General features: G+C 38.7%; 1 protein-coding gene across 18 annotated transcripts in view; it reads left to right on the top strand.

Annotated features, from left to right (window-relative positions):
* The window catches only part of DLG2 (discs large MAGUK scaffold protein 2), a 1545411-nt gene that overhangs the window by 1108816 nt on the left and 421541 nt on the right, over window positions 1-15054 (top strand). For 15 of the 18 annotated variants that reach the window (XM_004763483.3, XM_045071283.1, XM_004763486.3 and 12 more), the window contains one exon: window positions 1884-2039. The exons of the other annotated variants lie outside the window; for them this stretch is intronic. In XM_004763483.3, coding sequence (XP_004763540.1) covers window positions 1884-2039 — 156 coding nt within the window. The remainder of the gene's footprint in view (window positions 1-1883; window positions 2040-15054) is intronic. 18 annotated transcript variants of the gene reach the window in all.

Here is a 15054-nt window from a genome sequence, read left to right as displayed (position 1 = left end):
ACCATTTGAAAAGATGTATTTCAGTAGATAACTGAAAGCATCTTTCCTTTTACATCACTTCACAGAGTGTGAATTACTTATAAAAACTGATAAAAAGCACTTTTTAAAAGTAATCTTACAGCTGCCTTTTTAAATGTTTGTCATGAATTTTGTGTACTCTATAAAATTGATAAACAGAAATTGACCAACTTACTCGGTTTTTCTGGAAACGGAGCACTTGTCGGAACAAGAATATATGCTAGCTTCCATAAAGTGAGGGGGGGAATGGCTATTTCATTAAGGAAACCTTAAAAATCTCCTTGTCAATGTTATTTTATTAGCTATTGGGATAGGATAAGCCAACTCCATTACAAAGCACCTCATCTTACCACTGAGATAGTTTTTTGAATGACAAAATAAGCCTCTGGATTCCTTCTATCCACTCCTCAGCCCCTCTACTGTGTTGTTGAAAACAAACAGATCCAGGAAGGCATCCCTTGCTATGTTGTGGAAGGCTTTGTCTTAGGGAAGATACTAATTCTCTAGATAGTGTGTCTAAGCCCCGGCTGGCCCACAGTAATACTATAAATTAGGTAAAGTTCATTTTTAATGCTTTGATTATCCTCTTTTCTCCCCTGCTCTGTTTAAGAAGCATTGACTGAGCAACTATAAGACACTAGGGACCCCTTCGGGAGCTATAGAAACACGAACTATGCCCTCACTAAGTTCACCACCTGTACTTCCTGTACCTTTGATCAGGGATATGGTGGCCACCGCTTGCTGCCTCTGATGTCTCATGGACCCAAGGGGCACTCACACCTGGATCTGGCCTTGTGGACATTGCCCTATTTGCTGACCTGCTCCTTGCCTTCCCACCCAGACTGCCAGATAGTTCTTGCATTTGAATTTGGATCTGTCAATTCTTAACCTTTCCTGCAAGATACTGGTAGCAGTTTCAGACCATATGTTAAAAGAGTGGGGTACAGAGTTGTGAGATTTTTTTTTTTTTAATAACCAAGGACTTTGTAATATATGCACATTTGGCAAAAGCTAGGGCTGAAATGTACCTGATCTTACTTCCCATGTTTGTAACGACAGAAAGATACTGCTATTTTAGGTAATGTTTTAGTATCTCTCAATTAATTCACTTAGTAGAAATTTTACGAAAGTGATTATCCTCTCGGTAGAAGACTTTCTGTAACTAATCGTTGGGGGGGCAATTTATATATAAATCACTGAGATCATATAAGCAATTAGACTTCTCAGTAAGTCCAACACCCCCCCAAAATTGCTACATGAATGTGTGAAGTTTTGTCAATTTATTCATGCATATGTGAATACAACGAATATTTATGGAGTGTGGACTGACTCTACTCTAAATAGTTAACAAAATAAATGTAGTTTTTGTCCTCATAAAATTTATGGTGTAGTGAGAGTAATAATTATAAATTAAAACAAACAAGATTATTTCATGCTCAGAAAAAATAGGAAGTATGAACAGGGTGATGTGAAAAATAACAGGATGTCCTGGCTAATGGGTTCAGGAAAGTCTCTATGAAGTTTATACTTAAGGTGACACTAAAGTTTACAAAGGAGCCATGTCGGAGGATCCCACAGTTTGACACCTCAGACAACATTATCCAAAAAAGGTTTGGCCTTTATAAAGCTGACTAGGACTCCACTGAGGAATCAGGCCTCTGAATTTTCATCATGCCTGATGTCAGCTGGAAGTTCTCATTTCTACCCAGAGATGGTGTTTCTTAAAAAGACACTTTCTTCAAGCCTAACAAAGCCCAAGGCATTGTTTTGGGCGTTTACTGGTGCATACGATGAAATGCAGCTGGTTGCCCAGTTGGGTGTGTTTGCTAACCGTGCATCTCTCTTTCTTCCTCTTGTGTCACCAGGCCTCCGGAACCCGTTTACAGCACTGTGAACAAACTGTGTGATAAGCCTGCTTCTCCCAGGCACTATTCCCCTGTTGAGTGTGACAAAAGCTTCCTTCTCTCAGCTCCCTACCCCCACTACCACCTAGGCCTGCTCCCTGACTCTGAGATGACCAGGTACTGCATGCGCTTCCTCACTTCATCTTCTCGAATTGCATGTGCTTCCACAAGGATGAATGGGTAGAACCCACCTCTGCTCATGTCTCTGGAGCTTGACATCTTCCTCCGTGGAGAGATGTTCTGCTTCTTTGGTGCGATGGGAGGAATTAAGAACATTGCCTTCTTTTTTCTTTTTAGTGTGATCACAGAGCACTCGGACATGATCACATGATTTTCCAAATGTTCTTGGTTCCCATGCATTTTTAATAAGGTATTAATTATATTTTTCCAGAAGAATTAATTTTGGAATTAATTTTGGAATTTAATTAGCACTATTTCCCTCGTACAGAAGGATAAAAGAGCATGTACTTAGTACATTTTTGAATAATATTTAATAATCACTTACTATTCTCCAGGCATAACATAGTCTAAGAAGTAGGTACTATTATTCCCATTCAATATTTTAATGAAAATATTACCACTACTTAGTTGACTCCCGAAGGTATTAAACAACTTGCCCAAAACTACAGAATTAGCTGGTTCTATCAACCACAAGAATTTTAACCTTTATAGTATGCCGTCCTGGTAGGTTTTTACCATGTTCTCTTTATTTAGTTACTCCCATTTTATATAAGAAAACAAGGGCTCAAAGAAGTTAAGGCATTGCCTCCCGTACGGTATTGCCAATAAATGCCGAGTTCAGATTTGACTTGGAACTCTCCACAACTTTCCACAACTCTCTAAACAAATCATTGTAAGGCTAAAGGTTGAATATGATTCTGCACTAGTATTCTAAAGTATATGTATGTTAAATAATACAATCTCATCTTTATGCAATAGCAAAAGTCAGAGAGGAGAGTAATAAAAGGACAATCTAGTGTTCTATAAGGTAGTTCCAGTTTTTTTTTTTAAATCAGGAGGTCTCAATCATGATGTTCTACATATGATGAATGAGGTACTTGTCGGGTTATGTTTTCAGATAGAATACCTTCATATGTTTTCATAATACTGTTAAGATCAAGAAAACGCAGATTTAAAAATGATTCAAAATGAAAATGGATGTATCAAGAGGGTTTCCTTAGAACATCATCTCTGTTTTTCTTTTCTATTTTCAAAGAAAAAGTTAAAAGTCAAGTATTGGCCTTTCTAGAGGAGTTAAATAGCAAATTTTAATTATACATAACATTTCTAGAAATATATGAGAAAACATATTTTTGGCCATGTAATCAGCTGGGGCATTTTCACTAATTGCAACAATTAAAGCCTAATAGCATTTTAGAATGCTTCATAAATATTTATTAAATTTTCTCTTATTCTGAACAAATCTTAAAAACCTGTTCTTGATACAGCAGATTATTCCATTTTGAAGCTAAGAAAGCAAAGTTACCGTAGTCATAGGGAAGCAGAAGGTGCACACACACCTAAAATAATGACTTCCTGGTATTCAGACATCTATAATTAGCTATGCACAGTCAGCTAGCACTTACTGAGCTCTCCTCTGTGCCAGGCATTTTGTTAAGTAGTGCTTATGAATTGTATTTTCTAACCCTAACAGTTGCCTCATGAAGTAGATGTTATCAATATCCTCCTTTTACAAGTAAGGAAATAGAGGGCTTGAAGTTACCTGACATGCCCCAGATCATCCCCTAACAAGTAGCAGGGCTGGGATTCAAACCCAGGGGACCATTAGCACCTGCATCAGCCTAGGCATGATGGCAGAGATGTCTTTGCTTGCTGGAAAAATTCTCCACCCATTTCACGTTTTCTCTCCTTTCTCTATTCTTATCCTACCTTCTCATCTCCCTTCTGGCTCAGTATCAATAACCCATGTTCTTTTTTTGATGAACCTGAGGTCACATTCCTTGCATCTGACTGGAGATTTTGATGCATCACTCTCTTAAAACTCACTGATAAGCAGGTGGTAGACTCTACCTCTTGTGTGGATCTACCAGATACAATTCTTCTGCAGTTTACTTTCTGTAACTTGTATTATGAAGACCATGGAGTTTCTTTTTTGTTGTTGTTGTTGTTTTTCCCAAATTTATATATATATACATATATATATATATATGTATATGTATATATATATATTATAATGTTGACTATGTCTCTTTCAAATTATATACCTTCAGCAATCCTGATATGCCCCAGTCTCCAACCCTCACCCTCCATCACCCCATTGGGAATTCAGTTTTCTAGTCTAATTCTGTCCCCTTCTTTTCCCCTTTCTCTTTTTTTTCCCTATTTTATCCCCCATTTCAAAAAAAAGTCACATATACACATATAAATTCACAAATATATATACCCATTTTAGTGACATTATCACCAATACACTGATACTGAAATTCTTGATTTCACCCCATTTTCTCCCCTTCCCTACTTTCCCAGCTCATTAAATGGCAATTCATATACTTCATTGCTGAAGCCAAAACTTGAGGATCATGCCCAACACCTGTTCTCCCTCACACCCATCCTTCAGTCTATCTTCAAGTCCTATAGATTCTACTTCCAGAATGGGTCTCCAATCTATTCATTCCCCTCTACTTCTCTTTCTAGTATTTGAACCCAAGCCTCCATTATCTCCCACCTACACTAGCCTCCTAATTGGTCTCACCACTTCCATTGCTGTCCTCCTGATTTCTTCTCAGTGCAAACAAGGCGATCTGTTAAAAATACAGATAACATCTCTTTCTCTTCTTTTGTATTAGTATAAAATGCAAAGTCACTAATATAGCATCCAAGCTGTGCATGACCCAGCCCCTGCCTGCCCCTTAAACACCTCATTTCACTCCTCCTGTTGCTGATCACATTATCCACATTCACAAAATGCACTAAATCTCGACCTATTTCAAACGCTTCACACATGCTCTTTCCCCAAACTGAAAAGCTCTTACTACACTTTGCCTGGTTCACTTCTGGTCATCTTAGATGGAAGCTTAAGTTGCACTTCCTCAGAGAAGCTCCCTGAAAGAAAATCTGTTCCCCTATTATATCATGTCTCTCTGTCTCTCTCTCTCTCTTTTTTTCCATAAGACTCAAGCAATTTATAATTATATGTTTATTTATATGATTTTTAAAACCAAACTCCTGTCTCACACTGAATGCTATAAGCTTACCAGGTACCCTTGGTAAGACCCAGGTCTGTGCACTGCTAAACCCCTGACACTTAGCATAGTGTCTGGCACAATAGCAGCTCCAAATTCTTGAGTGATAAAATCAACATGGAAGTAAGATCTGCAGACAAGCAGACAGATCCGTGTTCAGGAACATGTGATGGCTAAAGCTGTGCTTTATTCAGATCTTACGGGTACATGAAACAACCCCAGGAGTGAATGAATCTATGCATTGAAACCAAGAGCGGCAGACTAGAGCTCACTTTGTGTACTGTAATTTTACCTCGAATTATTTCAGTGTTCAGTACGTTATCATTGCATTAGGTAACTGTCCATTCTTCATGAAAACGGAGTAAATCCTTTCAGAGATTATTTACTTCCCACAAAATACCACTCTCATCAGATGTTTCTTGAAATGCCACCGTTAGATAATTAAAGGGAAAAGTTCAAGGGTTCTTAGTTCCATTTATGACACCATCACTTGCTTTACCCACTGTGACCTTAAGTAATCTGTAGAACCTCAGAGGTACCTGAAAACACAGAATTAGATGGACAAACCCTTATTCAACTCTATAATGAGGAGGAACTCAAGCCACTGTTTTCATGAGTGTAATGCTTACTTCTCCTTACAATAAAATAAAAGTCCTGGGGGTCTTCTGCCCTCAAAATGATATTACTGGAATATATCTTTCATTTCATCCAACCAAGATTTATCAAGCACTAACAAAGTGCAAGGTACCGTACTGGGGAGACTTTTTACAAAGGAAGTATAAACTAAAAAAACCAATCAAAAGTGTTGAAAAAAATGCCTCACCTTTAAGTTGCCGTATGTGATTATATATATTATATAATACATATGATATTTTATATATAAGTAATGTATATGTGTATATACACATATATGTGTATATACACGTATATACATATATATGTATATATATACACATATATGTGTGTGTGTGTATGTGTATATATTTATCTATTAATTTAGTTTATGGCACTAGAGAATGTCCCCTAGTCTATTTCAGAAGCATGCACCTACTCACATGAAAGTTACCATCTCAGATTAGAATATGAACTAGCTCTGCGAAAGTTACCATGTGAAGCCACCTTTACATGTGCACCAGCTTAATCCCTAATTAGCATCCAGAAGGCTAGAAGCCAGTCAGTGGAAGCAAGGAGAGCCAGTCATCTCTATTCTGTGCCTGTCAATCAGAATACCCACATATTCAGCACTTTGATTTGATAGCAAACATCCAGGAGTAAATTAATTGTATAATTCTGTAACATTGTCTGGAAGAAAACAGTGGAAAGTTTTTCTTAGGAAAGCTCTTTCAATTACTTGGCAAAGTGTCAGCTCCTAAGGCTGCAGATTATGTTTAGATAATTGACTTTTCAGAACTTAGGAAAGCAAGAAATGGGCAGAGCCTAGAATCAAACTAAAATCTGGAACTCTGTGAAACACAGGATTGCTGTGGGGCTTCTGCTTATCCAGTACATCTTACTCTTCAAAAAAAAAAAGGAATGTTTTTGATGTTGTAATTGGTTTTTCTGCTTTGGGAAAATGTCAGCTTTTGATATTCCTAGGGCAAGGATTGTCTGTTTTCTCAACATGTACGGAGTTTTCATTCATCCTTTTATAGGTGGCCCTAATTATTGTTACTTGGTAGTTGGTAAACAGAGACTGAGATGAACCAGATGAAGACTAAAGTATGTTGGCAGATTTGGGGTAGGAAATGGACTCTGAGGCATTATGTGATCAAAAAACATCTTTACTCATTGCGGAGTATGTATTCATGAGACTTCTACTAGGTTCCAGGCATTGTCCTGGATGCTGGGGATTCAAAGGTGAATATGATACTGTCCACCCTTTTCCTTGAACAGTTCAAAGACATGCAGATGAAGAAGTCCTCACTGTGGCATTGTGATGAATATATGCTAAAGCCTCTCCATTTCTCTAGTGTGCCTGATCTCAAGGTAACTGAAACCAAACTAGTGTAAGATAGCTACAGAAGCAAGCCTGGTCTTAGACTGTCCCTTCTCAGAAGGTGAGCATCTACACAGGAACGTTCTCCACTCACACGTTGTTTCATCAACTCCTAGTATTTGTAAGAAGTTATTTATGGGAAACTTAACATTACCTTTCCATAGGTCCATTTGCTAGTCTGTCTTCTAACTACTATCTACAGAGCTTGGAATTATGTAATACTCCCTTTGTAGAAGTCATAAAACTGGCACCGTCAAACCATTCCCAGCCTTGGAACATAGAGCAAGATCTTTACCTCATAAGACCTCCACCGTATGTTATGGTGGCCTATCTTTGGCAAGCTCTCCTTGCAAAACAATAGAAAGTTTATGTGGGCTTTTAATGTTTTAACTGTCCCAAAGTCTGTAAATTCAAAATCAGATATAACTTCTAGACATAATAATGCTATAACAGAAGTACATGTGAGTCTCTAAAGATAAGCAGAGGAAGAATCATCTAACTTTGCCTCTGTTTTTCTTTAAGTTTTCAGAAAGACACTGAGCTCCTCAGTCAGTGAGGGAAGAAATGTGTTCAAAGTCAAAGAAGTGTAGTGCAGAGTTAAGCTCCACATTGTGAGAAAGCTTAGTACACTCCAGGGATCACAGCATTTCCGTGTGGCTAAGGGTTATTGGGTGGGTGATGAAGTTGGAGTCACAGGCCTCGGATCATAGATGGCCTTATCTACCAACCTGAAGATTTTGGACTTGATATCCTGCAAGCAGTGAGAATCTGTTGAAGAAGTTTCAAGCTGGGCAAAGACATAATTTGATTTGTGTTTTTGGAAAGATCAGTCAGCTGTATAGAAAGACTTTAAAGGCAGGGATACTAGTTAGCAAATCCACTGCAGTTGAAATCATGAAGAACTGAACTAAAGTAGTACAGATAGATGTAAATGGATTCAGAATTATTTATCAGATGGAATGGGGGTACTTAGTGATTGTTTCAAGGGCAAGAATTTTCTGGCTTGGGTTATTTACAAGGTGATTACATCATCTCCTCTCAGACAGTGAGCGCTTTTGTCCACAGTAAATGTATTTTCTTTTCCACAGTGAATGTATTTAAACCTAAAACTCTATGGAAGGAAACTCAGCAGAAGGGAAAGCATATTAGAGGGTCTCTTTGAGGTGGTGGCAACCTGATGACATTGGGGAGCCGGGGATTATGTCCAGACTGTCTAGGTGTGAGGCCTTCCTTTGGCCATACTAAGCACGTGGATTTAGATAACCTCTTCGGGTGACTCAGAGCCTCGATTCACTCATCAGAAAAGGGGGGAAATAATCCAATCTGTGCTCTTCTCTTCATAAGATGATTGTGAAGATCAAGGGAAATGGAGTAAAAGAATTTTTATCTAGGCTCTATCCGTATTAGTCATTATTAGTTGTTTCCATATGTTCATTCTACTTTAAAGCCTTGAGCTCATGTATATTTATTTTTAGTGCCATCAGAAATCAGGTGAAAAGTACCTGTCAGCTGAGGTAAATCCCCTGAGACCATAAGAAAACTGTCGATGCTGATTCTGTCATTCTTAGCAGCAGTCCTCTGTGTCACCATAGGCAAAGTCACATATTTCTTCTTTTATTAATGCATGTATAGGCTCCCTGTAAAATGTGGTGAGTTCTTAAGCTGTATGTGACTTCACACTCCTATGAGATAATTTTCTTTTTTTTTTATCTACTCGTGTACCCGTATTTCTATCCCGCCATGTGCCTTTTTAGGAATGTAGACCAAAATAACAGCAATTCTCTGGAGCAGATTAGGAGCTAGACACTTCACAAACAGCCCTTATTATTTCTAAGAATCCCAACAACCTTGCAAGGTGTGGGTTTTGATCTAGCACAGGGAATCGCTTCTCGGCCTTTTGGCTAAGATCAAGTGATCTGGCACAAGGAGGGGCCAGGACTCTAATCGGGGCATGCCCACACCCAAGCTTCCGCTGGAAGCCTGCCTCCCTCCGCACGTGCGCACTGTATCTTCCCTCCCAGTCCTCCGCATCATGCGTCCACTCTGCCACCCATCTGTGGAGCCTGAAAAAGAATTTAAGCCCTGTTCGTGCAAATTAATCTGGGGAATAGAACCATTGGAAAAAAAGAAAGACACTTAACAAATCATTGACCTTCTTATGTCCTTAAAATGCTGATAAAATCTTAAAGAATTCTTAATTTCATTTTTAATTAAAACCTGGAAAGGAAACCCTGTGGGGCATGGCTCATAAGGCATAGCCCCTTCCCAGTTTATGCAGCAGCTTCTTCAAAGGCCTCCGCTGCCTTTTTGAAGTAGGTGATCACTAAGCCCAATTTAAATTAAGGAAAATAAGGAAAGATTAATTGAGTCCCACAGAGGCTACTCTTGCCACATTACGTTTTATAGCCTCTCTTTCCATAAAGTGAAACATACGCAAGGATTCACAATGAGAAAAGCACCCCTTGCTTTGACATTAAAGCATTTTGTATAAGATACTTTTTAAAAAACATATCCCGTTTATTGCTGCCTTTCACTCTTTTTTTTTTTTTTTTTTTTTTTTTTTTTTTGGTAAGGGAGGAGATGTTCTTTCATTAAGAATTCAAAAAACATATTTAAAATTTCATTGTAGGGAGGGGGTTTGGGAGAAGGGGGTGAGATTATGGACATTGGGGAGGGTATGTGATTTGGTGAGTGCTGTAAAGTGTGTAAACCTGGTGATTCACAGACCTGTACCCCTGGGGATAAAAATATATGTTTATAAAAAATAAAAAATTAAATAAAATTTCATTGTAAGTGTAAAGGAGGAAGGAAGGCGGGGAGCTCACCCTGTTCCAAAAGCTCTCATTTACCCTTCAGGACATACCAGTCAGTTGAGAGTAGGAGGCTCGGAAGAGCTGGTAAATGAACCCAGATTGGTCTGATTCCAAAATTCCCATTCCGTGATATTCAAATAACTCTGTAATGAAACAGCCTAATTTGCTTAAAAGGGAAAAAGTCTGATTATTTATCTGAAAAGTTATGAATATTTCCCCTTAGTTTTAGTATATTTATTTTTTGTGTTTTGGGAGCAATCTTTATTTATATTGACTTTAGTAATCATTATATTACTGAGTAGCAATAAGAGATTGAAGAATAAGCATAATTTCAAAAGCAGTCCTCTCTAGAGGGAAAGTAGCTATGAGAAAATGGCTATGCAAAATCACTATAGCAACAGAGTATAGGAACTCGGAAAGAATCAAGACAGTAACATTAAGCCATAACACCCACAGCATAGATGTTAATTAAAACCACTAACATGTAGTCAATGCTTTTATGTGCTAGGCACTGTTCCAAACTTTTATATGTACTAACTCATTTTATCTTCCTAACAACTATGAGGTAGGTGTGATTATTCCAATTTTATAGAAAAATTATGGTACACATTTAAACAAATGGAAACGATGGGATGAGATAGTTGAAATTGAGCACATCAGGACTTATATACTTAGAATATTAATTTGATTAGACAAGACTTTTTGCTTGTCTCATTTGCTCTTGTATTGTCTGTGCCAAAAATTGTTCCTGGCATGTCATACTAATAGTAATAGTGGTGATGATGGTAATGAAGAAAACAATTATTTATATAATCTTACTACCCGCCAGGAAGCACTTTATACAAATTAGCTCATTAATCCCCACAGCAATTCTGGAAGGCCTGTGTTACTAAATCCCCAGTTGGCAAGACAAGAAATTTGGCCTAGAGAGATTGAGTAACCTGTCTAAGGTCCCACAGTTGGAATCTGAATCTAAGCAGGCTGGCACCAAAAATCAAGGCTTAGAAAGGTACTCAATAAATATTAGTTGAATGTTGTTCTCATCACACATAATATTCCTCAAGAATTAAATTCTGTCTGAGAAAAAAAGTACATTCTCCTTTAACTATAGTCAGATTTCAATAGATTCTGTGTGAGAAGAAAGTAAAGCTCATTAAATATGATCAGCTTTCAATAGATAGGTAAGTAGATAGGTAGATGAGTGTATGGTGAAGAATGTGGACTGCAAATTGGAGCGTTAAGGTTTGCATCTGGCTGCCTCAGCTCCCTGGTATAGCAAACTGGAGCAAATGATAACTAGTCTGAGCTTATGTATCTTCATCTACGTAATAACAAAAATTGTAGTATCCCTTCTCATGGGGTTGCTCTAAGGATTTAATGGGGTTACCTGTAACATGCTAAAAGCAATGCCTGACAAATGTGAAGCACCCCATTAGCATTATTGTTGTTACGTGTGTATATATTACACACATAGACCTGTTATGTGACCCTAAATAGAAACCTCAGGCTGAAGAGGGAATGAATTCTTCTTAAAGGCTGTCCTCATTGGAAAACTGATGGTGAATCCCATGAATTATAAAGGGAGATGAATTTTAGGTTTTGCAAAATGGGAAGAGTAGCTGTGCAAAGCTGCTTATATTTATATAGAGATCTGAGTATTTTAGAATGCAGAGTTTTGTTTTGATTCAGGGATCAAAATTTACCTCTCAAAGCAGAGAAAGTAAATCTTCCATTTCAACTCTTTAATTCAGTTTTGTAGACCTTAAGCTCATGTGAAGTTTAAAGGATCTCTTGAACAGGGTGTTTTAAGTCAGCGGGGATGTGTGTTCCAAATTGAATACTAAAACCTAAAATCACTTTCCTCCAGAGAAAATGAATGCATTAGAGGCTAAAGAGGAATTTTATGGCTTGCTTTAAAGGGGACAGGGGGAGAGATAACCTGAGCCTCTCTAATCAAGCCAGAGTCTTTGTCCAAAGGAGACTTTTAAAAGTCTCCCCTTCTTCTGGAGAAAGGACAAAATGTTTCGGAGCCCACATGTGACATGATAAACAGAGTTCAGACAGGATTTCAGCCCGTGCTCCTTGCCATGTCCAAGTGTTTTCCTGAGTGACCCGACCAACAGAAGGGACTGGCCTAGACTGAGGGTAGGGATGGGGCTAAGAAATGAGGATCTTATTTCTTTTTGATATTTCTGACCATTCTAATGTTCTGCTTCCTCTCCAATGCCTCTGGCATAATTACAAAGATCCCACCCTGTCCAATCTTTATATGTCCCAGATGAGGAAAATGTCACTCAAACTACAAATATATACTGAATGCATGTTATACGGTTGGTACTTCTGGGGACAGTCAGTCCAGACATAGTCACACCCTACTCTCAAGATGTTTGGGGACCACTGGGCCTGGAGGGTTTCTTTGTGGGTATAACTGACAGTCACTAAAAATGCTTAAAAAAAAAAAAGCCTAGAAATTTATTTTGGGTTTCATTCCTCAAATATACATGAATTTTAACTTTGCCTTGCCTCTTTTTTGTTTTGTTTTTTGGAACCATCCTGATGTCTACAAGATATCATAGCTATAGTTTTGTATTCATAGGTTTTCAGGCTTTCAGACCTTTTTCATGTGAAATCTGAAGGTCAAGTAACAGTCCAGATTTTCTTCCAGCTCTTCCCACTCCCGTGATAATGTTACTTGATGAGTTCTTACTGTCTTGCTATCACTGGAATCTATATTCCTTGTAAGTTTATAAGTAGGCCTTGAGCTGCATTGGAAAGGGCTGTGAGTTAAAAAAAAATAATTTTATACATATATATATATATATATATATATATAGTCTTACCAGATTCCCACCAGTACAATTACCAGAATTCTGAGACTCTCTCCCTTCTTTGCACAATCTTCTGGTGACTCATAAGTTGTACTGGACAACCATTTCCTTAGTTTTATAATAAAGCCTTTTCCCATTATTTCCCCCTTAGGACACCCTTCACTTTAAATAGATTTAGTCTTCTCACCTTTGTCCCTGTCTCTACTCCTTAAAAGGTGATGCCATTTCAGGTGTATATCTCATTCCCACTGTGGTCCACATTGGCACTTTCTGCCTAGGCCAGACTTAGAGAAGCTGGGTAGCATCTAGCAGGGACTGTTGCCATCTGCATTTTTGCTCCTGTCTTCCATAGCAGCTTGTTTCCTGTCCCAGCCAGATTCCCTGCCCTGTTTGCATATTGGAGCCCCCAGACTCTTCCCCAGCAGAGAAAGAAAAAAAGACAGACTTTTCTTGGTTGAGGAGTATTAATATTCAGTTTCTGGAGCATCAAACCTTTTTCAGAAGACGATCTACTTTTTAAATTCCCAAAGTTAAAAAAAAATAAAGAAATTATAACAGGAAGGATGGGAATAGTGACTGTGGGAAATCAGGACCATAGGGAAGAGGTGGAGGCCTTGTCCAGTGATACCTTAGGCATCTGCTAGCATCCAGTTGGTCAAGACTTCCTCAAACTTATGATCAAAGACCTCCTGTACATCACAGCTCCACATTGCTAGTCTTTCCTGAGTCCTCATCTAAGCATACAGCATTGGTTTCTTTTCTCCTTTTCTCTAAGCTATCTTTTAGTGTATCCCATGCCCTTGGTACACATCTCAATGAGACCTCTCTTATAAAGGATCAAGGGGTCCCCTGTTTCCCTGGGTCAACAAGTGGAAATCCACATATGCTGAAGACTCAGCCTCTTTCTACCCCCACATCTGCCCTCTGAGGTTGTTGGAGTCTTCAGACCTTCCCTTCTTCTTGCTGGGCTCAAACAGCTGCAAAAAGGACCTTGCAGAAGACCTTTTATTTTTCTTGATGTACTTCCATCCCATAGTGATGGGGGGGTTGGATAATGAACCTCAGGAACAGCCCGGAATGGCTTACAATCCTTTACCAATGAATGAAAGAGTATTTCAAATTTTGCTGTGAAAAAAAGGAGAAGGCAAGGGCGGTGGTCAATGCTCAGAGGTGAAGATGCTTTGCTGGTCTTTGCTCCTGCTTTTACTGGTTGGTCCACAGGATAATCACAAATCCTTATCACTGTTTCTCAAGCGTGTGATGTGCGACAAGGGGGGTCTCACTGAAACTAGTAGGATCTGTTGACAGGAAAGATAACATATGCTAATCTTCTTGTTCTACTAAACATAGCCTATGGGACAATGCATACATCTCTTAGATCACAGGGTGGCTGTTTGGGCTAAGAAAGCTTTAGGAAGGCAACTAACTCCCCAAGGCATTCCAATGGCAGAATGGTCATGCATTCCAAAGGCTCACCGGCTTCTCCAAAACCTTCCTTCGTACTCAGCATTCCAAAGGCACATGGGCTTCTCCAAAAACCTTCCTTCGCCCCCAGCGGCCTCCATGTTACTTTTAGCAGCCAGGTATTATGGCTGAGTTTATGCTCCACATTAACCCCAACAGTCACGAATTTTCCTCTAGTAAGAACTCTGTGTCATCTAAAACAAGGTGCCTCTCTGTCCCCTCCTTATGGGTAAGAACCATGTGATATGTTTTCCATGTGGCACATGAGCACATTGTAGACATTGAGTAGAATGACAAGTGGTGGGTGTCCACCTAGAACAGTGACTTACTTCTCAAAGGGTGAATTTACATTTAGTGAAAGCTCTTCTCCAGCCTGAAGAAGAGGCTAGTTGGAGAAGGATCTTTCTCTAGGGGTCATAGTTCACCTTTATTCTTTTAGGAGAAGGTGATGCAAGCGTTTTGTTTTTTTTTTTTTTCTGATATTTCTGAGTTAGGCCACAGAAACAGATTTTCTGTTGTGCACTACATGAGGTGATGTCCACTTTTTGTTGAAGTCTGTTTCATTTTTGCTCTCCATATGTCAATTCCAGATTGACATATGAGAAGAAGTCACATCATATGCAAGTTCCTCAAACATGTCTTAGAAGGGTTGGATCATTGAAATGTACAATGCTAGACTTCCAGAAATGGATCAAGCTCCATAGTAAGCAAACCTCTCAGCAACTCTGATTGACCCTGTGAATGGTAATAAAACAAAAATCAATTCAACAAACTTAGAAGATGGAAAAGAAACAGATTAAGACTTGCAAAAGGACTTTATTTTCAGCA

Source organism: Mustela putorius, unplaced genomic scaffold (genome assembly GCF_011764305.1).
Source record: "Mustela putorius furo isolate JIRA1106 unplaced genomic scaffold, ASM1176430v1.1 tig00003987_pilon_pilon_pilon, whole genome shotgun sequence".
Taxonomy (NCBI): Eukaryota; Metazoa; Chordata; class Mammalia; order Carnivora; family Mustelidae; genus Mustela; species Mustela putorius.
Note: the sequence above shows the minus strand (reverse complement) of the source record. Positions and strands in the feature narration are given on the sequence as shown.